Genomic DNA, 27,940 nt, shown 5'->3' on the forward strand with positions numbered 1-27,940 from the left:
TCAACATGGTGAAACCGTCTCTACTAAAAATACAAAAAAATTAACTGGGCATGGTGGCACATGCCTGTAATCCCAGCTACTCGGAGGCTGAAGCAGGAGAATTGCCTGAACCCAGGAGGCAGAGGTTGCGGTGAGCTGAGATCATGCCATTGCACTCCAGCCTGGGTAACAAGAGCGAAACTCCGTCTCAAAAAAAAAAAAAAAAAAAAAATCTTGGCTCACTGCAACCTCCGCCTCCCAGGTCCCTGTTCAAGCAATTCTGCTGCCTCAGCCTCCCGAGTAGCTGGGACTACAGGCACATGCCACTATACCCAACTAATTTTTGTATTTTTAGTAAAGACGGGTTTTCACCATTTTGGCAAGGATGGTCTCGATCTCTTGACCTCGTGATCCACCCACCTAGGCCTCCCAAAGTGCTGGGATTACAGGCATGAGCCACTGCACCCACCCTCTTTTTTCTTCAGCTTTAAGGAACGAGGCTTCAGTAGGACTTCCAGGCATTGAGAAAGATGGATGGTGGAGATGCACAAGAATATGATCATCTCCTTAGACTACACCAGGTTAGGAGCACCCACTTTCTTTTTTCATTCTTTTTTTTCTTTTTTGAGATGGAGTCTCACTCTGTTAGCTCTGTTGCCAAGGCTAGAGTACAGTAGTGTGATCTCGGCTTACTGGAACCTCCACCTCCCGGGTTCAAGCGATTCTCTTGCCTTAGCCTCCTGAATAGCTGGGATGACAGGTGCTGACCACCACGCCTGGCTATTTTTTTTTGTAGTAGAGACCGGGTTTCACCATGTTGGCCAGGCTGGTCTTGAACTCCTGACCTCAGGTGATCCACCCACCTTGGCCTCCCAAAGTCTTGGGATTACAAGTGTGAGCCATCGTGCCTGGCACACCCACTTTCTTAAATCATGATCAGAGTAGGGTTGCCTTTCTACCACCTTGGTACACCTGCATAGAGGAATGAGTGGCGCTGGGAGCAGACTGAGGAACATCTCAGCTGAGCAATGAATCCAGCACTGTTCTAAGGAAGCTCAGATGTTCTGTGACTCATTTCTGTCCTCTGGACTAAATCTGAGGTCTTGGAACTCACCCAGGGCCTTATCGGCGGCACAGCTCTGAGCTAAGGGTATAGGGAGCATCTGAAACCATCTACACACTGACCAAACACAGGCAGGGTCCAGTCTGTGGGAGAGAAGGAGAAGTTCCCACCATGCCCCTGCACAAATCCCAGGCTAGCTGGGGAATGAGAATCAAGCACATTGGGCCCAGGACCTGGACAGAGAGGTCTCTTGGGAGAGGTGTGGGGACACCTGAAGGACTTCCTGGAAGGGGAGGGGCTGGAGCAGAGCCTTCTGAGGCCAGAGTGATCTTGTAGATGGAGAGAAGGTTCTCCACGTGGCAGGGGCTGGCAGAGGCAGATGCCCAGACAGGTCATAACTCTCTAGGTGCCCAATTACCTGCCCTCGGTGAGCTCGGCCATCGGCGGGGAGGTGCCCCAGCGCTACGTGTGGCGTTTCTGCATCGGCCTGCACTCGGCGCCTCGCTTCTTGGTGGCCTTCGCCTACTGGAACCACTACCTCAGCTGTGCCTCCCCGTGTTCCTGCTACCGCCCTCTCTGCCGCATCAACTTCGGCCTCAATGTCGTAGAGAACCTCGCGTTGCTAGTGCTCACTTACGTCTCCTCCTCTGAGGACTTCAGTGGGTGCCAGGATGAGGGAGGAGTGGGGAAGGGTTCCCTGAGGGGACGGGCCTGCCCCTACCACATTTGGACCTTCCTACTTAGTGGTGTGGGCACTCCCTGCAATAGGGACCTTCCTACTTAGAGGGGTGGGCACTCCCTGCAATGCGGCTCCCAATCCTTTTTCCCTCCAGCCATCCACGAAAATGCTTTCATTGTGTTCATCGCCTCATCCCTCGGGCACATGCTCCTCACCTGCATTCTCTGGCGGCTGACCAAGAAGCACACAGTAAGTCAGGAGGTACGGTCTATCCCTAGCGGGGGATCCAGGCAGCCCGGAAGAAAATCAAGGACATCTGTCCTCAGAATCTGGGTAATGGTGAGGTGGGAACTGAGTTCTAATGGGAACCTTGGCAAAGGGGTGTTGGGGTTTGGGCTGGGGCTTGGGGACAAACCGATGGTGGTTGGTCAGAATCTAGGACTGTAGCGCTGTGTTTGGGTAGTGTGGGAGACTGGAGAATAGAAGATATGAAGGTTGCAAATGGGGGTATGAGGAGTTGCATCAAGGCGGCAGTGAGTTAGGAACAGTGTCTGGGGACTGTGGTCTGTCATAATTCCAGCGCCCCGCCCATGTCCATGTGTTTCTTTTCCCCCACAGTATTTGGAGGTTGGGTTGGTGGGTGACTCCATGTAACTTTCATACTTCATCCCCCTGAAGTGGGAGGGGCAAGAGTACCACTGCTTCCTAGCCCTTCACTCCCCCAGAGGCAGGATCGTGAACTTGTTCGTCATTCTGGCTGCCCCTGCCTGTACTCCCTTCCATGACCGCTAGTGGGAGCCAAGGGAGATAAGGCACAGCCCTTAGGAGCCAGGGCTGGGAGGGGAGCCTACACCCTCATACCCAGCAAACTGCAGAGTGCAGAGTGATCTAACAGCCCATTCCCTAGGATCGCAAGTCCTACAGCTGGAAACAGCGGCTCTTCATCATCAACTTCGTCTCTTTCTTCTCGGCGCTGGCTGTCTACCTTCGGCACAACATGTATTGTGAGGCTGGAGGTGAGGCCAAGACAGAATCCATAAGTGGCTATGGGGCAGCAGTGATGTTTTTGATAATGGGCAATGGTCTTAGGGACTGGCTGCCATTGTGTTGCCAGTGGCAGACTAATGGTGGTGTGATTTATCAAGAGGCCCCTGAGGGGGTAGCAGGAGGTTCACCATGCCCTGTTCCTTGTGTCCTCACAACAGTGTACACCATCTTTGCCATCCTGGAGTACACTGTTGTCCTAACCAACATGGCGTTCCACATGACGGCCTGGTGGGACTTCGGGAATAAGGAGCTGCTCATAACCTCTCAGCCTGAGGAAAAGCGATTCTGAACCCTTCAGTCCTGCTTGGGAGGCAGCCCACTGCCCAGAAACAAGAAACAAGATACCATTCTGGCCTTCCCTACCCTACATCCTCTCTTGGCCTTACTGAAGATGGGGGAAGGGTAAGAAGGGCATAGGCCAAGGCTCACCCCAGTGCTGCTGGCATCTCTCCACCCTTCATATGGGCATAGGGGTCCTCAAACAACATCACCTTTACTTGAGAGGCCCCAAGAAGCTGAGCTGAGCTGGCAGAGAGCTCCAACATTTGGTGCTAAAAAAATGTCCTGTGGTTCATGACCACCATCCAGTTTCTGGCCTTTACTAGCTACCTTTCACTAAGGTCAGGAGCCGCTGAGCAGTGGCTGCTCCGTGACAACCACAGCCATTTTTCTCCCTGGGGTCATTCACATGACTAATGTATTTCATGATCTTCTGTGCACATCCAGGCCTGTGGCCACAGTCCCCTGCTAAAACTGCTCAGGTGTTCCAGTCCTTCACCTTTTTGATTTGGTATGTGCCCTAGGGTATGTACCCTTCCCTATCTAAGCATCAGCATGTCCATGTGTCTGATGGGAGATGGGTGGGCTGTATGATTTCCAATACCAGTCTGTGGTTCTGATGTCATCGGGTGGAGGTGGTGGTGTGTACTTAAAGGATGACCTGCTACAGAAAAAGCACCAGCACAGCATGTATTTTCTTCTCTCTTCTGAAAGTTCTGGCTTACAGACCCCTTCCCTCCTTTGAAACGTATGGCATAGAGGAGTCAGATGCAGATCCCTACCCTAAAATGGGCTCCCTGGTATCTCCTGTTTTCCCTACTGCTCCAGACCCTAAGTTTTGGTTGTGCATTTTAAAGGAAAATAAATTTTTTATTTAATTTTATTTTTTTGGCCAACAGTTGCCTAGGCTTGCTAGTCTCGGGGCTCATCTTGTTTTGATAGTAACAGAGAGGAACAGGCTCAACGATGGAAAGTCCACAGCAGGGTATGATTCCTAGCAGCACCCCTTAGGTCTGGAGTCTCCTAAGGCTGGTCTAAGTGTCTGTTTTGATGTCCAGGAGTGACTGAGCTATCTGTAATGATTCCAGGACTGGAAGCTAGGATACCTGGAAGTCTTCAGTGAGGCAGAGACCTGAGTTCAAACCCCAACTCTTGTTAAAGCTCTGTCTTCTTGGGGATGTGAGATACAGGTCTCATGCATGACTGTAAGAGCATCTGCCTTTAGGCTAATGGCTCTCAACCTCTCATTTTCTGAGCCCTAAGATTAAGAAGTCTTTCCTCAAGTTTTATGTCCAAGGCCACTATAGCATCTGTGACTAGGCACCAGAGCAAGACTGCCCCTCTGGGAGTCTAGAGCTTTGTTAGGGAAATTGGGGGGTGAGGGGAGCCTAGAGCTTTGTTAGGGAAATTGGGGGGTGAGGGGAGCACAATGAAGCCTATTATCTACTAGAAGAAACAAAAGGCTCCCAGTCTCTGGGGAGCCCTAGCCCATGCCCACCCCCTAATGCCCAGCACACAGGGAGGAGCCAGGCCACTGGAGACAGGAGGTTTTATTGATGCTGATGGGGGTAGGAAAGGCCCCAGAAGCACGGGGGCTGAATCAGTCAGCGAATGCATAAGGCCTGGGCAGAGAGGAACAGGTTAGGGCACATTCACCTCAGGATTCTGTGGCTCCCTCCTTGGAGAAGGCAGAGAGCATCTTGGGGGTACAATTCCAAGAGCAGCGAGGGCAGAGGTTAGAGATGGCTGAGAGCCCCTAACCTGAGGAGGCACCACAATAGGCAGCAACAACTGTGTGGAAGCTGGATGAACTGGTCAGTAGCGGAAAACGGGAGAGGGGGCACTGGGTTGGCCTCTTGGGGAGGGCTCCAACCCTGGCTTGGTGAGCTCATGAGAATACCCGGTGTTCCCAAGCAGAGGGGTGCAGAGCCCAAAGCCCCTTTCTCTGCAGGCCTCTTTAAGGAGAGAAAGGGCACTCAGAGAAAAAGGCATTCAGTGAGCCCCCTGGAAAGGGGTGCCAGAATTAGTCCTTAAGGCACAGCTGGGGCAGACAAGGCGCCAAGGCACAACTGGTTGGGGGAGGGCAGGGGCAGCCTCCAAGCCGAGTGCCAGGGTCACAAGAGGACACAGGACCGCCCACGCTTGATTGGCGTGGGGTTGAGCACAGCCCGGACAGCCTCAGCAAATACTTCCTTGACACCATCCTGCTGCAGGGCCGAGCATTCGAGGTAGCGCACGGCGTGGATCTGCTTGGCCAGTGCCTGGCCCTGCTGCGGTGTGATGGGCGCCTGGCCCTGCTCCTTGAGGCGCCGTAGGGTGTCAGGCTGGGCTCTCAGGTCCTTCTTGGTGCCCACCAGCAGGATAGGCACATCAGGGCAGTGGTGGCACACCTCTGGATGCCACTTGTGCCGCACGTTCTCATAGGAGGGCGGACTGGCAATCGAGAAACAGATGACGAAGACATTGGTCTGAGGGTAGGAGAGTGTACGGAGGCGGTCATACTCTTCCTGGCCCGCAGTGTCCCACAGGTTCAGGTTCACTGTGCGCCCGTCAACTGCGCTCTGAGCACTATAATTGTCGAACACGGTGGGGATGTACTCTTTGGGGAAAGCATTAGTTGTGTAGCAGATGAGCAGGCATGTCTTGCCCACAGCCCCATCACCCACCACCACACACTTGATACTCTGCATCGTGGGTGCAGTTGCTGTAGTGGAGGCAGTGCCTCCTCTCTCTTCTGGACCCCTCTGGCTGCAGTGACCTGTAGACAGATGAAAGGAGACAGTCTTGGTTGGGGGGGGGCCTCTACTTATCGGGAAGAAAGGATGGGGCACACAAAGGGAAACCAGCTCCTGTTCCCTTAACCTGACACTATCCCAAAGTCCCATCAAGACAGTCATCAGAAAGATACACAATGAGCCGGGCATGGCGGCTCACACCTGTAATCCCAGCACTTTGGGACGCTGAGACAGGGCATGGGGATGGGGGGAAATCACCTGAGGTCAGGAGTTTGAGACCAGCCTGACTAATATGGAGAAACCCTGTCTCTACTACAAACACAAAATTAGCCAGGTGTGGTAGTACATGCCTGTAATCAGCTACTCGGGAGGCTGAGGTAGGAGAACTGCTTAAATCCAGAAAGCAGAGGTTGTGGTGAGCAGAGATGGCTCCATTATACTCCAGCCTGGGTAACGAGCAAAACTTTGTCTCACAAAAAAACCAACTAAGAAAACCCACAACGAAAGGCCCTGAGACCAAGCAAGATGCAGAATAATGTGGCAGAAAGCACATAAACTCTGGCGCCAGACAAACTAAGGTCAAATCCTGGTTTTGTGATTTCCTAGCTGTGTAACCCTCAACAAACTGCTTGATTCTCTATGCCTAAATTTTCTCACCAGTAAAATGGGGATAAAATAGTATCTACCCCATTGGGTCACTGTGAGGATTATATAATACATGTAAAGCATTTAAAACAGTGCCTCGTCCATAAGTATTAGCTATTCTTTTTCCAGGCTATACAGACACAAAAGGAGTGCACACAAATTTAGGGATCTTCTAGATCCTCTACTAAATATGGACCCTTCCCACCAGGAAACTGAAAAGGGATTCTGACACAGGACAGCTGTCCCAGGTCACTCTGTAATGCAGCCATGGGTAGAACCTCTCAACTCAGGGCCCACCCTGCCCTCTCCAAACCTGGTATCTTGGCTACTGAGTACAAACCAAAAGGCACAGTAAGAAACCTGCTGAGTAAGGGCTTAATTCTTTAGAGAGCTGCCCTATCCCAATCTAGGGTATTCTGGCAGTGGGAAAATCACCAGAAAAATTTTTTTATTTTATTTTGAGACAAGAGTCTCATTCTGTCTCCTAGGCTGGAGTGCAGTGGTACAGTCTCAGCTCACTGCAACCTCTGCCTCCCAGGATCAAGCGATTCTTCTGCCTCAGCCTCCCGAGTGGCTGGGACTACAAATGTGCCACTGCGTTCAACTAATCTTTACATTGTTAGTAGAGATAGAGTTTTGCCATGTTACCAGGCTGATCTCAAACTACTGACCTCAGGTTATCCACCTGCCTCCACCTCCCAAAGTGCTGGGATTACAGGAGTAAGCCACCATACCCGGACATCCCATCATTCTTTTTTATTCTTTTTTGAGATGGAGTTTTGCTTGTTTCGCAGGCTGGAGTGCAATGGTGCAATCTCGGCTCACTGCAACCTCCACCTCCCGGGTTTAAGTGATTCTCCTGCCTCAGCCTCCTGAGTAGCTGGGATTACATGAATGCACCACCACACCCCGTAAAGACATGATTATTTTTAGTAGAGACGGGGTTTCTCCGTGTTGGTCAGGCTGGTCACGCCATCATTCATATAAGTACTAAAAACCCTATCTGGCCACACACACTCAGGTTGCCAATTCAGTGCAGGGGAATACTGGAGATTCAGTTCGACCTGGGATTTAGACTAGGATCTGGGTATGTTATAATGAATGAGGTAGAGGCGGAGGCTCCCAGACATTAGTATCTTCTCTCAAGGTCCTTGGTGGGCTAGAGCAAATCTTTCAAGCCCAGCTAGGAGGGATGAAGTGAAGAATAAGACAAAAACTTGACTTTTTCCTCAATCTTCTGTCCATTTCCTGAAACCTGGCATGTGCCTCTGAAAGATTTTAGAAGCTTCTAGACTCTTGGATAGAAAATATCATCATTAAGAACATAGATGCGGCCAGGTGTGGTGGCTCACGCCTGTAAACCCAGCACTTTGGGAGGCCAAGGTGGGTGGATTAGGAGGTCAGGAGTTCGAGACCAGCTTAGCCAACATGGTGAAACCCCATCTCTACTAACAACACAAAAAATTAGATGGATGTGATGGCCACCTGTAATCCCAGCTACTTGGGAGAATTGCTTGAACCTGGGAGGTGGAGGTTGCAGTGAGCCGAGATCGCACCACTGCACTCCAGCCTGGGTGACAGAGTGAGGCTCTGTCTCAAAAAAAAAAAAAAAACAGATGCTAGAGTAAGACTGGCAGGGATTCGAATCACAGCTCCACCAACTAGTTATATGTGATCTTGGCAATATATTTAAGTTCCCTGAGCCTCAATTTTCTCATCTGTAATATGGGGATAATCTTGCCTATTGCATTAAAATTGCTCAGAATACAAAATAAGGCCAGGCACAGTGGCTCATACCTGTAATCGTAGCACTTTCAGAGAGTGAGGCAGGTGGATCACTTGAGTCCAGGAGTTTGAGACTAGCCTGGGCAACATGGCAAAACCCTGACTCTACAAAAAATGAAAAAATTACCAGGTCGTGGTGGTACATGCCTGTAGTCCCAGCTACTCTGGAGGCTGAGATGGGAGCATCATCTGATCCCAGGGAGGTGAAGGATGCAGTGGGCTATAATTGTACCATTGCACTCCAGCCTGTGCAACAGAGCAAGACACTGTCTCAAAAAACAAATAAGAGTTAATAATGTATAGAAGGTGTCCAGTTCACTTTGCATTTGATGTGGGGGGAAAAAAAAGGTGTCCAGCATGAGGTATTACACACAGGAAGTGCCCAATAAATGGACTGCTGTATTTATTAGTGGGGTAAGTATAAGGAGTCCCAGCTCCAGCCAACATCCTAGTCATCACTGTAGGTCATAGGGCCTTGGGGTGAGGAACTGCTTTTCTGAGTTCTGAAACAGAACAGAGCTTCCAGAAACCCTGTGATTATTTACACTGCTATGGCAAGGGTCCTCCTCTCATCAGCTACTTCCTCTTGGCCACAGGGGACTCTTTCTTACCAGGATGTGAGTTCCATTCCCTGACTATCTCTCACAACCAGAGCCTGCCCCCCTAGAGGGGGCAGTTCTGTTTTAAACCAAATCTCTGAGTATCTCTTATCCCTGGCTCCACCCAAGCACCATTATCACTAGCCCATTTTCTCCATTTCACTTGCTATACTGCAAGGCTGCACCCTGGTCTGGGAATCCCTTACCTGAGTCTGAGCTCTGACCATTGGTTCAGAAGCCTCAAAAATCAATGATAAGTGGGGGAGAAAATCCCCACTGGGAAGTGGAAAAGAAACTTCTGTGGTGTGGGCCATGGCTCACACCTGTAATCCCAGCACTTTGGGAGGCAGAGCCAGGCGGATCACAAGGTCAGAAGTCTGAGACCAGCCTGGCCAACATAGTAAAACCCCGGCTCTACTAAAAATACAAAAAAATTAGCTGGGTGTGGTGGCGCGCGCCTGTAATCCTAGCTACTTAAGAGGCTGAGGCAGGAAAACTGTTTGAACCTGGGAGGCGGAGGTTGCAGTGAGCCAAGATCACGCCATTGCACTCCAGCCTGGGGTGACACTCCGTCTCAAAAAAAGAAAAAAAAAAAAGAAACTCGGGTGTAGGGGCTGCAAAGAACCCAGGACTTGGTCCAGCTCCCTTCCCTTGGAATCAGCTGGGAGAGAAATGGTTTCACTCTATGAAGCTGCATCTCTGGTTCACATTAAAAAATATTACTATCTTATTTGCATGAATAAGAGTGTGTGTGTATGTGTACACACGTACACATGTGCATGCAACCTCAGGACACTCGGATAGAGACCCTCAGAGAGTGGGTCAGGGAAGGGCATAAGGACCCTCTAGGCCAGTGGAGAGTCGAATGGAGATCTCAGAGTTGTGAGAGACCTAAATTCTAACCCCAGCTCTGCTGATTCAATACAACCAAGTGTGACGCATTTACGCAAGATGGGCCTGAGTTCTCCTATGCAGGAATGAGAGATTAAAATGCTTGTTATGAGGGCACTAGGTAGATGAACTAAGACTTAAAGCTTCTTGGAGCCAGGTGCCATTATTTGTTCCCAATGATAAAGGTCACGTGGGAAGCCCTGACATTCAGAGCAGAACTCCTGGGCCTGTAATCTTCAGTTCCACACAGAGCAGGGGAGTGGGTGTTGACAGTATGACCAAAAAGCCCAGCACAGGGCTGGCCCAGGCAGGAAGGCAAGGAGGGAACTCTGGCTGGCTGTCATAAAGCCCAAGAGACGAAGTACAGCTTCCTAAGGAGGTGGTTATCAACTAGCAATCAGTACATCAGCTCTCAAAGGAGAGGGGAGGGAAGCTACCCTCTTCCTTTGGGGTGGCTTCTGGGCTGGCAGGGGAACAGGGACTGACACTGGAAAAGGATTATGAGTATGGTAGTATACAGAAACAGTGTTATAGGGCCAAGAGTACTGGATACCTGACTCTGATGTCTTGAGTTTATCTGCTGACCTTGACCCTTAATAGAAAAGCCCTCATAAGGTATAAGCCTTTACAGATCACATGTTATGTCATTTGACCTTTATAACAAACAATCTTGTTAGTACTATTCCTATTTTACAGATGAGGAAACAAACTCAGAGCAGCTAAAGTAACTCAGCATTCACACAGCTAGTTAGTATGGGAGCCAGAACACAAACCCAGTTTTGTGACCCAAAGTCCTGTGTTTTCCTCGGTATATCACAATGTCTTCAAGGTACCCCCCCACCAGCTAACTGTGTGACCTTTATCAGGTAAGTTACTGCTCTTTCTGGAGCCTCCATTTCTTCATCCATACAGTAGAATTATTAATAGCAGCCCTCCCAGCCTCATAGGTAGCATCAAGGATCCTGACCATGGGAATGAAGACACTTTGTAAACTGAAGTGTTGTGCACACAGGTGGTGACGGGAGCAAAGCCTTTCATCCCAGAAGGCAGGAAGCACTGAGTTTGCCTGTGCTGTGATGGCATCAGCCCAGTTCTCCCTACTCAGGTCTAGTTCAGACCTTTATCCTCTCCCCCAAAACAACTCTCTGAAATCCTTTGGCCTGAAATGGGTTGAATAAGTTCCCATAGCCTATTTAAGGAGGGTATAGGTAGAGTCTAAACTGTGTCAAACAGGAAGAAGGGATGCCAGTGCTGCAGGAGGCCAAACCAGGAGTGTGACCTACCTGGAGCGGGGTTCAAGAATCATTAAGCCCAGCTCAGTGGTACGCCTGCAACCCCAGCTACTAGGGAGGCCAAGCCCAGGAATGTGGGATTGTAGTGTGCTACACTAGTCAAGGTTGTAGTCTCTGTGAATAGCCCCTGAGCAACACAGCAAGACCCCATGTCTCAAAAAAAAAAGTTATTTAGTAAATTAATGGCTGCAGATCTGTTTTGTTTTTTTCTCTTGGAGACAAGGTCTTGTTCTGTTGCCCAGGCTGGAATGCAGTGATGCTATCACAGCTCACTGGAGTCTCAACCTCCCAGGTGCAAGGCATCCCCCTACCTTAGTCTCCTGAGTAGCTGGGACTACAGGCATGCACCACCACACCTGGCTAATTTTCGTATTTTTAATTTATTTTTTGGTTTGTAGAGACTCTTGTCATGTGGCCCAGGCTGGTCTTGAACTCCTGGTCTCAAGTGATCCTCCCAACTAGGCTTCCCAAAGTGCTGGGATTACGGGCAGGGGCCATCATGCCTGGCCACATCTATATGTTATTAGACAAATTACAATGACTTACTCTGGATTTTTAGTCCCAATTCAAATCATGCTTGATCCCTCATCTCGGCATTCAGAGTTCTTCACAATTTGATAAGGGGTTTTAGAGTTCGTGTTTTTTTTTTTTTTTTTTGAGATGGAATCTTGATCTGTCGCCAGGCTGGAGTGCAGTGGCCTGATCTTGGCTCATTGCAATCTCTGCCTCCCGGGTTCAAGTGATTCTCCTGCCTCAGCCTCCCACGTAGCTGGGACTACATCACCATGCCCAGCTAATTTTTGTATTGTTAGTAGAAATGGGGTGGCAGTTTCACCAGGTTGGCCAGGATGGTCTCCATCTCTTGACCTCATGATCTGGCCGCCTCAGCATCCCAAAGTGCTGGGATTACAGGAATGAGCCACTGTGCCTGGCCAGGGGTATCAGAGTCATATAGATTTGGGTTTGAATCCTAGTTCTACCTATTGGCAGCTGTGTGACCCTGAGTTTATGATGATTTGCCTTTCTAAGTTTTAATTTCCTTGTCTTTCAAATGCGGCGGCAACATATGATGCCTACCACATAGCACTGTTACTACAAAGACTAAGTACATTAATGTATAATATGTGCACAATGTAGGTATTTTGCAAGTGTGAGTTCCCAGTTCCCTGTTACAAAGGGATTTTTTTCAATGTCCTCTGCAAACAAGTCAGGATCATTCTTGCCTCTGAACTTCTACTCTTGTTTTTCCCTCTGCTGCCATTCCCTCTCCCTTCTCCCAGGTTCAAGTGATTCTCCTGCCTCAGCCTCCCAAGTAGCTGGGATTACAGGTGTCACCATACCCAACTAATTTTTGTGTTTTTAGTAGAGACAGGGTTTCACCATGTTGGCCAGGCTGGTCTCAAACACCTGGCCTCAAGTGATCCACCTGCCTTGGCCTCCCAAAGTGCTGGGATTACAGGCATGAGCCTGTGGAATGGAAAGGATTCTCCTTTTCCAACAGCCATACGTAAGTTTCCCAGCTGTGGATGCCCCTTCAGTACTGAAGACTTGGCTTCTCTGGACTAAATAACAAAAAAACTCTTAAGTATAGGGCTAGGCACAAAGGACTGTACAACCATGGCCTTTTGGTCTGCTTGCACCAGCCCTCATTACTGAGATCTGGATAAACCTCTCTGAAGCCCAGTATCAGACACTCCCTGCCCACCCCCTCACAGACAATACTGCATTGCTGATATCTTATTGGATAGCAATGACAGGCTAAAACTAAGTCTGAATAGGCAAAAATCTCTCTTCCCAGTACCAGCTTGACTTGGTTCTGCCAGGGAGTATAGCCTATAGTACAGCTCATGAGGGGGGTCCCTGGAGCCCAACTTGCACCCAGTGGGGTCTGGTCTTGGGGTGTGGCCCACGCAGGCCCAGAACAGGGGAGGGAAAGGAAGCAGCCTGATTGCCAGATCTCTGTGGCAGTTACAGCAGGGGAAGTGTCCCAACTGTGAATGGGGGAGGTGAGAAATGGGCTCTTAAGAGATAGGCAAGGCCTAGCACAGTGGCTTACACCTGTAATCGCAGCACTTTGGGAGGACAAGGCAGACAGATCACAAAGTCAGGAGTTCAAGACTAGCCTGACCAACATGGTGAAACCCTATCTCTACTAAAAATACAAAAATTAGCTGGGCGTGATGGCATGCACACCTGTAATCCCGGCTACTCAGGAGGCTAGGCAGGAGAATCACTTGAACCTGGGAGGTGGAGGCTGCAGTGAACTGAGATTTCGCCATTGGACTCCAGCCTTGATAACAGAGCAAGACTCCACCTCAAACAAACAAGGCAAGTGTGGAGGTGATGGGAACTTATATAACCTGCCTCCCTAACATGGAAGCAGCCTTCTATTACCTGCCTCCGTAACATGGGATTTCCTTTCTGTAGCCCTCCCCGAACCTCATTATAATCCATCTCTGGCCATTCCAATCCTGATCCTCTACAGAGGGGCCTCCACATTCTCTTCCCTAAAATATACCAACTAGTAATATGGAGCCATGCACCATGCCGCCTCCTCCGGGAAAGTATAAATTATCCAAGTCAGAAGTGACTTATCCAAAGTCTGGTCCCTCTCTCTCTCATAGGCACGGAGAGGCTCATCTGAATCTTATCTCATTATTAGACTGGGAGTGTCTAGAGGGCAAGGTCCTGGTTGACTGGACCTTGCTGAGCACCCTAAGCTGAACACAGCATGTAGCAGCTGTCAATAAATACCTGAATGAACTCAATGCAATCATGTCTTTGCATCTGGGAGTTCCTCTTCCTGGAATGTGACTCACCCATTTCAGATCCTTCCGGTCCTTCAGGCCCAGTACTATTACCCCGCTTCTCCAGGACATCACAGCAACCCCCTCTCCCGCCTTACCTTTTCCAGCACTGACCATACTGTTCATTGTGCTGAACTAATTGGATGCTTCAGTGGGTGGGTGGTCTGACCTTCTGTTTATTTCCAGAAGCCCAGTGAAGGGCTGAGCAAAAGCTGTAGAATGATATACCCCTCCTCCCCTATCAATCCACAGACTCTGATGCTGGAAACAAGGAAGAACCTCTATGACTAGAAGACACAAGACAAAAGTAACCAACTTCTTCCTCATTCACCCTGAAGACCTCAAAGTTGGGGTAATAAACACATAAACTATACTGTTACTGTCTTGTCTTCAACTGGAAGGGTGAGAAGTGAAGCTGACAGAACTAGCTCAGAGATGATGAAGAAGAGGGGAAGGAAAAGTGGTCCTGACAGGCTACAGACTGGGAATATCCGAGGACCCTTGGTCAAAGACAAGGCAAAGGGCAGGGGCACTGTTGGAAAGACTTCCAAAGCTCTACAAGTTTGTTTCTTTTGAAGGGAGGAATAGGGGAGAGGTGATATAAAGAGGCTCAAAGGGGCTGCAGCTGGCTGCAGCTGTGCTGGGAGGAGGAAGCTGGGGGAGACATGAGGTCAGTGTGGGGCTGGGACCAGGCCAAGGGCTGAGTCTCTTTCTTCCCTTTCTCCCCATCAGCAGGGAAGAACCCAAGAGAGTCCAGTTACCAGCCTTAAAAAAAAAAAAACCCACCAGGCACAGTGGCTAATGCCTGTAATCCTAGCACTTTGGGAGGCCAAGGCGGGAGAATCACTTGAGATCAGGAGTTCAAAACCAGCCTGTTCAACATAGTGAAACCCCATCTCTACTAAAAATACAAAAATTAACAGAGTGTGGTGGAGGGCACCTGTAATCCCAGCTACTCAGGAGCCTAAGGCAAAAGAATCGCTTGAGCCAGGGAGGCAAAAGTTGCAGTGAGCAGAGATCACACCATTGCATTCCAGCCTGGGCAACAGAGTGAGACTCTGTCTTTAAAAAATATGGATATGGATATATATATATATATATCTCCATGCTGAAGGACTCTCCACCTTTTAATATTCTCCATCCTTCTGCCCCTGGAGAGGATCCTACACTGCAGCAAGTAGGGAAAGAGGAAAGGTGATGCCACCCACAAGGAAATGAGAAAGTGGTAGCTGGGAAGGCTGGGATGGTCTAGGACCCTTTCACTAAATTCTAGTTCCCAACCTTCTTCCCTCACTGTCCCAGCACCCCAAGTGTTCCATAAAAGGTGAGCCTCAGGACCAGGACAGCTCTGGCTGGGGGAGCCAAGGAAGCTGCCCCCTACCCCACCACGCAGCAGAGGAAGGCTGCACACTGGCTTCCTCCTCCACGCCTAGCAGCAGCTCGGCAGTCCCTGGGCCCCACCAAAGGCCTGTGAAGTGGCACTTCCTCTGCCTTTGCAAATTTCACATGAAGTTGTACAGAAGTGCCATCCTCCCAATCCTGCCACCCCCCACCTGAAAATACCCAGAGGGATACAGAGCTGCCCAGTCTCTTTGGCCCCGCCCAAGGCCTAAGGGGGTTTCCACAAGGGAAAATAACATCAGGGAGGAAACTCCGGCATCTATTTTCCACTGTCAGTGAGGCAGAGCTGGAGCAGGAGACAGGGTACTCCCCCATCTTACTACCCCCAGCAAAATCCCCAACACTGTCTGACTTCTTATCTCTCAACCTCTAACAATCCTTCTGCTTGGAGAAAGAGCCACAGTCCTATCCCTGGACGGATACATAGAGACTACTGAGGCCTGTCAAATTGAGGCCAGTAAGACACGAGGGCCAGGGTGAGGGGCACTGCTATGAGGAATCTCTTAGGGGAGGAAGAGTCAGAGCCGGTATGTTCACTGTCTCTTTTGGAGGTACTGATATGCAACTCCTTAATGCTGAAATACAGCCAAGAGAAACCAAGCTGACCAGGATTATACAGAGTTGGTAGCAAATCTAGGACAAGGATCCTGGTCTTCTAACCTCCATCTTTACGCAAGTTCGAGAAAGTAAGGATTCTAACTCTGGCCTGAGAATGGACCAACCTTTGACCTCATTCAGGAAAACCCTACCACAGTTTATTCCTTCAGGAAATGGGCCAAAGGGGTTGAGTTGACTTACATCTGGGCCTTTTTTGCTTCCAAGTTCCCAAGCCCTCATGCCTAGCTTATCCTGGTGTATTCATGATTTAGCACTGACATTACTCAACAACCAGCCACTCTGGCAGTACCTTAGCTGAGAAGCTCCTCCCCTGGCCTCTAGCTCCTGAAGAGATGCCCTTCCCCCATATGAGATGAGGACAAAAGAGGAAGCTGGACCCTGGACAGGAAAACCAGTCTGATCTGGGGAGGTGGCCCAGGCTTTGTCTTTGGTTTCCCTCCTTAGCTCTTCTCACCGACCCCTACTGACCTCACAGCTACTGGGTCTACACTATATAGGAGGAGTCTTGGCCGGGTAGCTCACGCCTGTAATCCCAGCACTTTGGGAGGCCGAGGCAGGTGGATCACGAGGTCAGGAGGTCGAGACCATCCTGGCCAACATGGTGAAACCCCGTCTCTACTAAAAATACAAAAATTAGCTGGGTATGGTGAGTGTGTGCCTGTAATCCCATCTACTTGGAAGCTGAGGCAGGAGAATGAAACCCTGGAGGCGGAGGTTGCAGTGAGCCGAGATGGTGCCATTGCACTCTAGCCTGGGAAACAGAGCTAGACTCTGTCTCGGGGAGGCTGGGGGGAGTCTTCAGTGAGGGCCTGAGCCTCCTTCTTCACGTCACAATCTTGATCATACTTGTTTAGCCAACACCTCAGCAGCAGCTTCCTAGGTTTTAGGCTGCCACCTCCCTTCACTCCCCAATATTTTCCCAGTAAGATCTCTCCTGCCCTGATCACATTTTTTCCAATGATGCCTTTCTTGCAATTAGCTCAAACTTCCAATGGGGCCAGATCTCACTTGGGAGAATCCCTGTCTCACCCATCTTGTCTTTACCATCAGAGCCCTGTGGGTTTGCTCAGTTATGCAGAATATGGGTTTGCCAGCTGTGATGCTGGGAAAGTGCCTTGTATATACCTCCTTCCCTGAACTGGGCTTTTTATGTAGGTCCCTGGGATTTTTTTTCCTGGAGCCAAACTTCTGTACCTTCAAGAAATGGGAGGAAAGACAGGTGGGTGGAAGGGCAGGACTGAAAAAAGGAACAATTCAGGGGAGAGGGACGACTATGACATGGGAAGATGACAGAATGGGGAACGAGGAGAGCCCTTAAATTTAGCTGTATCACTTGCTCCCCTCTACTTCTCTTTTTTCCTTATTTTTGAGACAGAGTTTCACTCTTGTTGCCCAGGCTAGAGTGAAATGGTGCGATCTCAGCTCACTGCAACCTCCTCCTCCCAGGTTCATGAGATTCTCCTGCCTCAGCCTCCTGAGTAGCTGGAATTACAGGCATGTGCCACCACACCCGGCTAATTTTGTATTTTTAGTACAGACAGGATTTCTTCGTGTTGGTCAGGCTGGTCTCAAACTCCCAACCTCAGGTGATCCACATGCCACGGCCTTCCAAAGTGCTGGGATTACAGGCGTGAGCCCCCGTGCCAACCTACTTCTCTTTTTTTCTAGTAGAGAGAAATGAATACAGATGACTGGAGGAGGTAGAGAGAAGCAAGATCCTCAGCATGCACCCCAAAAGCTTGAGGAAGGAGCTTTAGAGTGGAAACAAGAGTTTCCATAGTCTGGATGGACTGAAAATAAATCTGGGAGGAATTCCTGAGAAGGAATAGGGTCCTAGGTGAGATGGGAATATTAAGGATGCCTAAAAGCAGAGGAATCAGTAGAACTCTAGAGGACTTCCTGGTCACTAAGGCCCTGATGCAGAGCAGGGCATGTGGGTACACAGCCTGGGCAGGCCCCAGAAGGCAGCAGGAAAGAAGGGGCAGGCACCTTTGCCTCACCTGCTTCTTAATTCAAAACTAAAACAGTTAACACTGAAGTTAGACCAGCTATAGTCTTCCCTCCAGAATCCTGCCTTTGCCTTCTCTCTTTATTTCCATCACACCCAGCTGGTCCCATTCTTTCCACCAGGTGAGGCTGGAACTAGTAGGTACTGGAATCAGGGAACTTCAGGCTATCTCCCAGGTTCCAGGCCTGTCCCTGTAGTCAAACACCAGGTGTCAGGGTGATTTTGATTTCCCATGGCCTCTCTTACCAGTCTTACTCCTCTGTCACCCTACTCTGACTGCTACAGACTGCTTCCTCCTGCCTAACCACAACCTCACTCACTGCAGGTTCCCTTCATTATGCTGGCTTCCCTTGCTCTGGGTCCTCTCAAGGCTGAGGGCAGTTATTTTGTCTCTAAGAGATAAAGATGTAGATACACACACACACACACACGTTTTCATCTCTATCACTCGAAGGCTGCAGACTGCCTCTCAAAGATAGGGAGGTTCAAAAAGACTCTCAAACTCACTAAGTCTTCTACAGCAGATCCTGATCTCGAAGCTGCAGCTAAGTGGGTGGGAAGGAAGGAGATGGACAGAGGGTGACAGGCTGAGGATTCAAGAGCAATGAGGGGTGATGGAAGAAGCAAGGGGGTGTATGTGTGTGGGCGCCAGAGCTGGGAAGGGAAGAGATGGGATGGGGCCAGCCGCAGAGGACCAAGATGAACACGGGGCAGGGTAGGTGAAGAGAGGTCAAGGCCTAGGTATGACTATGTTTGGTGGAAGAGACTGAAAGGAATGAGAAAAGAGTGATGGCGGATTTGTGGGTAGAAACTAAAGAAGGTGTGGAGGAAGACAATAGGAGCATGTGTATAATTTTGGGCCTAAGAATGAAGAGGAAAAATGGTTCTCAATTGTCCCCAAAAGCCACAACAAAAACTTGTCAGGGACTGTCAGTACCTCTGAATGAGAGTCCTTCCACCTCCAGTCACAGGGGAAAACGAGGTTTCTCCCAAAAGAGCAAGGCCAGGCTCTGGTCAGCTAGGAAGAGCAGATGTTTACTCACTAAATACCTACTGTTTGGCTCCAGGTGAGGCTGGGACTCAGGAAAACAGACATACAGAGAACGACTGGGGTCGGCGTGGCTCCCCCCACCCCAACCCCGGTCCTCCGGAGTGCAGAAGGCCTTCGGGCTGCAGCCCGAGTGTGGGTCTAGATTAGCATCGATCTTAACGGAGAGAGCTTCGGAGGCTCTCCGAAGAGACACCGCCCCTTCTTACCCCCACAAATGTCACAAATGCCGGAGCAGAGGGCGCGCCTTCTCCAGCCCAGAAGCCCTCTCCCCTCACGCACTGCTCAACACCCCTCCAACTTCTGAGGACACCCCACCTGAGTTCCATTTCCCAGCTCTGAGCTTTTCCACTTCAGAGACACTTCTCTCGGAACCCGGGACCCTCCGACCTCAGGGGTTCCTCTCGGCTCCCGAGAGGCGGCACTACCGCCGGGAACCCACCCTCGCCGAGCCTCCGCCGGCTCGCAGTGGCCCCGTCCCCGCCCCGCCCTACTTGGACTGAGCCGAGAAGCTCCCGCCCGCGGCCTCCGCCAACTAACTCATGGGCCGGCGCCCGCGCCGAGTCCTGGGCCGGCCAGGCTCCCCTCCCCCGGACCCCTGACCGCCAACCCCGGCCCGGCCTCACCTGGTGCCCTCCCCGAGGCGGGGGAGCTGGGGGCGGCGGCAGCGGCTCCGGGCTCGAGAAGGAAGTGAGAGCGGGAGGCCGGAGGAAGTGTGGCGGGGGGGGAGGGGGGGCGGGCCGGCGGGGCGGGGGCGGGGCGGGGCGGGGCCCGACCAGGAAGTCCGAGGGCCGGTCTCCCCCTCTCCAGCCCCGTCCCGCCCCCAGCCTCGCCCCCGGCCCATTCCCGGGCTCGCCGCTTTCCCTCACACAGCCCACTGCCCCTATGGCCCGCAAGTCAGGTCTTCCAAGGTCAGGTCTCTCCGCCTCCTCCTGGCCACCCCACCCCAGCGGAGGCCCTACCCTAGGCGCTAGGCGTTGGTCCTCTTCCCCCCGTTCTGCCCCCACCAGCCTCCGCGGGAAGATGCTGAGAAAGGCGCCCTGGGCCCGGCGCCTTCAGCCAACCCCAAGGATCGAGTGGTGGCCGAGGCTGGGGCAGTCCCCACCCCTGCCCGAGCCCCGGGGGAGTGCGGGGTGGTGGTGATTCAGCAGTGGGAAGGCCCCAGACCCCTGGGGAGAGTGGGGAGACTCGGGGGTGGGGGGAGAGGAGCTGGCGTCAGCACCCAGGGGAAAGAAAAGATCAGTAGAGGCGCCGTCAGAGCCGCGGGCCCCCAAAACAGGATGTCTAGTCGTCGTTCGGCACCCAGCAGCTCCGCGTGGCCTGACTCTGAGGGGGGGCGGGGCGGACGGAGGACGTGGGGGCCCCCCTCGTCCCTGTTGTGCTGGGGTGCCCAGCTGCTTGGGGCTAAAGGGCTGCACCCAGGCCTGAGGTCCGGCTTGGGCCCTGGGGACCCGCGGGTGGGTGGGCTCGTGGGCGCCCTCTGGTGCTTCAGTTCCCAGGCCTTGCGCTTGGAGCTTTGACTTGGGAATACGCATCTTTACTTCAGCACAAAGTTTCTAAGCGCCTACTACATGGAGAGCTCCGTGCTAGGTGCTGTTAAGAAAAACAGCGTTTAAGACAGGATCCCAGGCCGGGCGCGGTGGCTCACGCCTAATCCCAGCACTTTGAGAAGCTGAGGTGAGCGGGTCACCCGAGGTCGGGAGTTCAAGACCAGCCTGATCAACATGGAGAAACCCCATCTCTACTAAAAATACAAAATTAGCTGGGCATGGTGGCGAATGCCTGTAATCCCAGCTACTCAGGAGGCTGAGGCAGGAAAATCGCTTGAGCCCGGGAGGCGGAGGTTGCTGTGAGCCGAGATCCTGCTGTTGCACTCCAGCCTAGGCAACAAAAGCAAAACTCCATCTGAAAAAAAAAAAAAAAAACGGATCCCTGTCTTCCAGAGGCTTTTCAAATAAAAAGGATTGATTTCGGGAATAAATAATTTAACTTTTCTAAGCCTCTTTGGTAAAATAGAATCATTATATTTCACCCCATAGTTGTAAAGATAACATGAGAACAGGTGTAGAAGACCCAAGATGCTGGGATTACAGGCATGAAGCACTGCACCCGGCCTTTTTTTTTTTTTTTTTTTTTGAGAAGGAGTCTTGCTCTGGTGCCCAGGCTGGAGTGCAGTGGCGCCATCTTGGCTCACTGCAACCTCAGCTTTCCAGGATCTCAGGTGATCCACCCGCCTCGGCCTTCTAAAGTGCTGGGATTACAAGCATGAACCACTGTGCCCGGCCTACTTATATGTTTTAAAAAAGGAATTTAATATGAACCACATAAGTAATTTAAAACTGTCTAGCAATGACATTTCAAAAAAAGTAAAAAGAAGTGAAATTAATTTTAACTATATTTGGCTTAGTTCAACATAGCCAAAATACTATCTTTTACCATATAATCAATATAAAAATTATTGGTTATAAAAATTAACTGGAGGCTGAGTGTGATGGCTCACACCTGTAATTCCAGCACTTTGGGAGGCCAAGATAGGCAGGATCACAAGGTCAGGAGTTTAAGACCAGACTGACCAACATGGTGAAACCTCATCTCTACTAAAAATACAAAAAGTAGCCTGGCATGGTGGCACGTGCCTGTAATCCCAGCTAGTCGGGAGGCTGAGGCAGGAGAATCACTTGAGCCCAGGATGCGGTGGTTGCAGTGAGCTGAGACTGCACCACTGCACTCCAGCCTGGGTGACAGAGTGAGACTCTGTCTCAAAAAAAAAACCATAAAATAAAAATTAACTGGATATTTTACATTCTTTTCTGGTACCAAGTCTTTGAAATGTGGTGTATATTTTATACTTACAGTATGTCTCAATTTGGCTGGACACATTTCAAGTGGTCAATAGCATGCATAGCTGGTGGCTACTTGTATCACCCTCGAAAACAGAGGCTTTAATAGATTCAGGCTGGTGAATGATTGTGTGGATGAATTCCTTCTCCAAGATCCTTCTCTAGAAGCCTCCCCTGACCTCCCAGGCAGTGTTTGGGTCCCTTCCTCCTCTTGGTTTGGTCCCTGTAGCCCTTGAGACAACCTCCTTTCTGTGGAGAACATGAGAGCAGGAGGGACAAGGGGAAAATCTCATTTCCATCCATATTCCACTGGAACCACTTGACATTGGGGTGCTTGGCATTTCATGAATAAAGAAAGGATTGTGAGCTTCATAAATGACAGGATTCAGAGGAAGACGATACACTGAAGCAGCTTCTATGAAGCCATTAAAAATTATCTCCCAGAACAAAAGGTTTTTTTTGTTTGTTGTTGTTTTTTAGATGGGAATCTCACTATGTTGTCTAGGCTGTCCTGGAACTCCTAGGCTCAAGCCATCCTCTCACCTCAGCCTTTCAGGTAGCTAGGACTACAAGCACACACCACCACATCCAGCTCCAGAACAAATGTTTTCAATATGTGTTCCTAGAATTCCCTTCCCAGGATTTCAGGGCAGGAAAAATAGTAGAGCTGTGGACTCCATCCCCTTCAACCACAGAAAGTTTACTTTTTTTTTTTTTGAGACGGAGTCTCGCTCTTGTTACCCAGGCTGGAGGGCAATGGTGCAATCTCGGCTCACCGCAACCTCCGCCTCCTGGGTTCAGGCAATTCTCCTGCCTCAGCCTCCTGAGTAGCTGGGATTACAGGCACGCGCCACCGTGCCCAGCTAATTTTTTGTATCTTTAGTAGAGTTGGGGTTTCACCATGTTGACCAGGATGGTCTCCATCTCTTGACCTCGTGATCCACCCACCTCAGCCTCCCAAAGTGCTGGGATTACAGGCTTGAGCCACCGCGCCTGGCCTCGAAAGTTTACTTTTATCTGATTTATTTACTGGTATTCTGGATAAAGAGTTTAATTTTTTTTAAGTTTTCTACAAAAAATATTTGAAAATCAATTTAAGGGCATAGTGGTAAGAGTAGGGAACACATTAGGCACAGCAGATCAAAAGACTGGATTGGCAGCCTGGGATCAGACTGCATTTCCTGAGTCTCTAAGTGTCTTGGGCTTGCTTAGCCCTGGTTTAGGGAGAAATTGACCCAGCCTCAAGGATCTCATGGTCTGATGGAGTATAGGGCTTTGCATATGAAGCTATCAGAGGAGAAGGAAAGAGCTCAAGGCTGGGCTGTAGAAGACCTTGAAGTCTGGCCAGGGATGGTGGCTCATGTCTATAATCCCAGCACTTTGGGAAGCTGAGGGTGGATCATGAGGTCAGAAGACTAAGACCATCCTGGCCAACATGGTGAAACCCTGTCTCTACTAAAAATACAAGAATTAGCTAGGTGTGGTGGTGCGTGCCTGTAATCCCAGCTACTTGGGAGGCTGAGGCAGGAGAATCACATGAACCTGGGAGGCACAGGTTACAATGAGCCAAGACCATGCCACTGCACTCCAGCCTGTTGACAGAGCAAGACTTTGTCTAAAAAATAAATAAATAAATAAAGACCTTGAAGTCTGTCTTGGTTCAGCCAGACAGACTGAGATTTTAAGCTAGGCCCCACCCTTCTCTGCATCTCAAACTCTTCCACTGGAAAACAGAGGTTGAACTAGATGATATCTTTGAGTTCTGATCTTCTGTGATACACTCTTCAGAATAATAATTAAGGTTTATGCATACAGCATGTTGCTCATAGTTCTTTAATACCATTTAGGTCATCGTGCTTTGTGCTCTAGTAAATTGCATCTGTGCCTAATGTCTGTCTCCCCTACTGACTATAAGTCCTTTGAGGTTGTGTCTGATTCATTACTGTGTCCACCCTCTGGGCCTGGCAGAGGCAGGCCTGAGCACACATTTGCCTCCACTAAACATCCATAGAGTTAAATCGCTTTAATAAAGTACTAATATCTGTAGGACAATCAGACTCCAGATAACTTGGAAACATTTTTGTGGCACAGACATAGGAAGGGCCAGAGGAAAGGGAAGCAGGTGGACAGGTGGAGCTGTCTGTAAAGGCTTCTTGAAGGAGGAGGAATGCTTTCCCTGAATAGGTGAGTTCTTGGTAGGTGGTGTGCATGTATGCTTACAAGGACATTGAACCTGGACATTTAGTAGTGAGATAACATGAAAGCACTTCGTGGGGCAGAATAGAGATCACAGACAGGTTTTGGAGACAGACAGACCAGGATAGTTGTAACATAGTATGGCCTTTGATTAGTCACAAGAGATCTCCCATATGCATAAATACTCAATGTATATTTATTGAAAAATCTTCTTGGTGCCAGACATAGTATTACATGCCAGTGATGAAGTATAGAAAGCTGCCCTGATGTAACTAGCAAGGGAGATAGACCTTAAACAGGTAATCATACAAAAGTATAGAGTACTGCTGGGCATGGTGGTATTTGTCTCCAGTTCTAGTCACTCAGGGGGATAAGGCAGGAAGACTGCTTGAGCCCAAGAATTTCAGACCACCTTGGGCAACATAACAAGATACTTTCTCCAGAAAATAAGGTACGGAGTGCTATAAGAGCATGTAACAGAGCCAACTTTTCAGTCCTAGTTTCATTTTAAAATGGGAATGGCTGGGCATGGTGGCTCATGGCTGTATTCCTAGCACTTTGGGAGGCCAAGGTGGGACAATCACTTGAGCCCAGGCAATTATAGCAACACCCCATCTCCACACACACAAACACAAATTAGCTGGGCATGGCGGCACATGCCTGTAGTCTCAGCTACCTGCTAGGCTGAGGTGGGAGGATCACTTGAGCCTAGGTGTTTCAGGTTGCAGAGAGCTATGATTGTGTCACTGCACTCCAGTCTGGGGGACAGACTGAGACCCTTTCTCTAAAAACAAATAAATACAATAAAATGGAACTGGCAAGTGCTGTGTGAGATTGTGAGGATTAAATGACGTAATGCATGTAGAGCCTTAGTAAATTGCCCTAGGGTACAGCAAATAAACGTTAGTTAATTTCTCTACACTCACTTGATGTTTGCACGTTTCCCCCCTTGGTTAATTCTTCCCTCTTTCTCAATGTCAAAATGCTAAAGCTGACTAGTTTCCCTGAAAGAAAAGGGAGGAGTCAGAGTGAGAGAAGAAGGACCCTGAGGCTGGGCACGGTGGCTCAAGCCGGTAATCCCAGCACTTTGGGAGGCTGAGGCGGGTGGATCACGAGGTCAAGAGATCGAGACCATCCTGGTCAACATGGTGAAACCCCGTCTCTACTAAAAATACAAAAAAAAAAAAAAAATTAGCTGAGCACGGTGGCGCGTGCCTGTAATCCCAGCTACTCAGGAGGCTGAGGCAGGAGAACTGCCTGAACCCAGGAGGCGGAGGTTGCGTTGAGCCGAGATCGAGCCATTGCACTCCAGCCTGGGTAACGAGTGAAACTCCGCCTCAAAAAAAAAAAAAAAGACCCTGAACTGATCTCACCAGTGCCCGAGAATTCCAAAAGGGCCTTCCCAGCCTATTCCTCACTGAACTCCAGTTCCTGGAGCCCACCAGTGATCCACAGGGGTCTTGGCTCAGCCCCAGTTCCAGCCTCTTAAATCTGAATTCTCCTTTGCCTCTGCTGTGGCCCCAGGGACTCAGCCTTCTTGGAGTGCCTCTTGATCCATTGGTCTTCCCTCTCTCTGCCTGCCTCAAGAGTAGAACACAGTTGCCTCTTCATTACTCTTGTTTTTTTTGAGACAGAGTCGCCCAGGCTGGAGTCCAGTGGCACGATCTTGGCTCACCACAACCTTCACCTCCTGGTTCAAGCAATTCTCCTGCCTCAGCCTCTTGAGTAGCTGGAATTACAGGCATGCACCACCATGCCCAGCTCATTTTTTGTACTTTTAGTAGAGACAGGATTTCACTATGTTGGCCCAGGCTGGTCTCAAACTCATGACCTCAGGTAATCTGCCCACCTGGGCCTCCCAAAGTGCTGGGATTACAGGCATGAGCCACCACATTTGGCCTTTTTTTTTTTTTTTTTTTTGAGACGGAGTTTTGCTCTTGTTGCCCAGGCTGGAGTACAATGGCACGATCTCAGCTCCCTGCAAACTCCGCATCGCGGGTTCAAGTGATTCTTCTGCTTCAGCCTCCTGAGTAGCTGGGATGACAGGCACCTGCCACCACACCCGGCTAATTTTGTATTTTTAGTAGAGATGGGGTTTCTCCATGTTAGTCAGGCTGGTCTTGAACTCCCAAACTCAGGTGATACACCTGCCTTGGCTTCCCAAAGCGCTGGGATTGCAGGCATGAGCCACCATGCCCAGCAATCCCTGTTTTTTTTCTTTTGAGTTGGACTTTTGCCCTGGTTGGAGTGCAATGGCACGCTCTTAGCTCACTGCAGCCTCCATCTGTTGGGTTCCAAGGATCCCCTCACCTCAACCTCGTGAGTAGCTGGGATTATAGTCACCTGCCATCACACCTGGCTAATATTTTGTGTTTTTAGTAGAGATAGGATTTCACCATATTGGCAAGGCTGGTTTTGAACTCCTGACCTCAAGTGATCCACCTGCCTCGGCCTTCCAAAGTGCTGGTATCATAGGCATGAGCCTGTAATGTAAAGAGGAAGCGGCTGGCTTCCTCTTCATTACTCCTCTTTATTGCTATCCCCAAAGACAAGCCCAGTATTCCATTTCATGGGCTTTGATGGGCCAGACAGGAGACAGCAGAAAGAACTAGAAAGAGGTAACAAATTAAACAAAGTTCTAGAATCACATCCTCTGATCTTTTCTGTTTGTTTGTTTGTTTGTTTTTGAGATGGAGTCTCACTCTGTTGCCCAGGCTGGAATGCAGTGGTGTGATCTCGGCTCACTGCAACCTCCATCTCCCAGGTTCAAGCCATTTTCCTGCCTCAGCCTGCTGAGTAGCTAGGATTACAGGCAATTGCTAATTTTTGTATTTTTAGTACAGATGGGGGTCACCATATTGGCCAGGCTGGTCTTGAACTCCTGACCTCAAGTAAGCTGCCTGCCTTGGCCTCCCAAAGTGCTGGGATTACAGGTGTGAGCCACTGTTCCTGGCCAATCTTTTATTCTTGACTCCCTCGAGGAACTAAATGGATGAAGGGAGAGGGGACAATGGCCATGCCCTGTCTTCCAAGAGGGCCCCTTCTCTTAGGCAGGCAGAACAGTAGTTGTCCTGTTGGACTCCAGGACACCTTTGCATCTTTGAGATTTTCCAAGCCGGGTGGTAATACCCACATCATCTGGCATAATCCCCCCTGGGAAAGTTCTCCTTCCTCAGTCCTGGTATTCTAAGAGCAACCCAGCTATAGATGCCCAATTGATTTGGGATTCCCTGTTGCCTTCCTTCTTCCTCAGTTCTCATCTTTGCCGTCTACTTGCTGTGTGATCCTGGACACGTTGCTGAATAATAACTTAGGAAAACAACTTAGATATGTTTTACATATGCTTTACATGTATTAACTCAATAAATATTAACAACTGTATAAGGCAGGTAATATTATTTCCATTTTACAGATAAGAATATAGGGTAGCCCAGGTAGGGTGGCATGTATAATCCCAGCACTTTGGGATGTCAAGGAGGGTGGATCATCTGAGGTCAGAAGTTAAGACCAGCCTGACCAATATGGTGAAACCCCATCTCTACCAAAAAAAAAGTTAGCCGGGCATGGTGGTGTGTGCCTGTAATACCAGCTACTTGGGAGGCTGAGGCAGGAGAATTGCTAGAACCAGGGAGGAGGAGGTTGTAGTGAACCAAGATCGTGCCACTTCACTCCAGTTTGGGCAACAGAATGAGATTCTGTCTTAAAAAAAAAAAAAGAATATTCACAGATAGGAAAATTGAACATGTCAGTTTTAATTTCCTTTGTAAGATGAATCTAAATTGTGTTACACCTCAGGGTTGCTGTGGATATTCATTATATGAGATAACATGTAAACTCCATGAGGGCAAGAAGTTGCTTATTTGATTTAGTGCTATATTCCTAGTGCCTAGAACAGTGCCTGGTATATAATACTTTGCTCAGTAAATACTGGTTGAATGAATGACTTAATGTAGCATGTTTAGCATAATACCTGGCACACAATAGTGCTTTCTAAAGCCATAGCTATTATTTAACCTTTATCTGTCTTG

At 49.7% G+C, this 27,940-nt stretch overlaps 2 protein-coding genes across 30 annotated transcripts in view; one reads left to right on the forward strand and one right to left on the reverse strand.

Annotated features, from left to right (window-relative positions):
* Positions 1-14,178, forward strand: part of PGAP2 (post-GPI attachment to proteins 2) — a 39,489-nt gene extending 25,311 nt beyond the window's left edge. For 14 of the 27 annotated variants that reach the window (XM_035265574.3, XM_009007532.5, XM_054241978.2 and 11 more), the window contains 4 exons: positions 1,449-1,701; positions 1,876-1,982; positions 2,629-2,737; positions 2,927-3,930. In XM_035265574.3, coding sequence (XP_035121465.1) covers positions 1,449-1,701; positions 1,876-1,982; positions 2,629-2,737; positions 2,927-3,057 — 600 coding nt within the window. In that variant the 3' untranslated portion in view covers positions 3,058-3,930. Of the gene's footprint in view, positions 1-1,448; positions 1,702-1,875; positions 1,983-2,628; positions 2,738-2,926; positions 3,931-10,714; positions 10,808-14,053 lie in introns of those variants that run through there. The other 13 variants (XM_035265575.3, XM_009007534.5, XM_078340356.1 and 10 more) reach the window with 7 other exon arrangements.
* On the reverse strand, positions 4,583-19,568 carry RHOG (ras homolog family member G). 3 transcript variants are annotated; one of them, XM_009007510.5, is made up of 3 exons: positions 19,503-19,568; positions 18,766-18,846; positions 4,583-5,805 (listed from the first exon to the last, which is right to left on the reverse strand). In XM_009007510.5, exon 3 carries the CDS (start codon positions 5,735-5,737, stop codon positions 5,162-5,164), a length of 576 nt encoding a protein of 191 aa, XP_009005758.1. In that variant the 5' UTR covers positions 5,738-5,805; positions 18,766-18,846; positions 19,503-19,568; the 3' UTR covers positions 4,583-5,161. The 3 variants fall into 3 exon arrangements, with proteins under 3 accessions (XP_009005758.1, XP_002754894.1, XP_009005759.1); XM_002754848.6 differs by lacking the exon at positions 18,766-18,846; XM_009007511.5 differs by lacking the exons at positions 18,766-18,846; positions 19,503-19,568 and adding an exon at positions 19,195-19,346.
* Between the last annotated feature and the right edge of the window lie 8,372 nt (positions 19,569-27,940).

This window comes from Callithrix jacchus, chromosome 10 (assembly GCF_049354715.1).
Source record: "Callithrix jacchus isolate 240 chromosome 10, calJac240_pri, whole genome shotgun sequence".
NCBI classification, from domain to species: domain Eukaryota; kingdom Metazoa; phylum Chordata; class Mammalia; order Primates; family Cebidae; genus Callithrix; species Callithrix jacchus.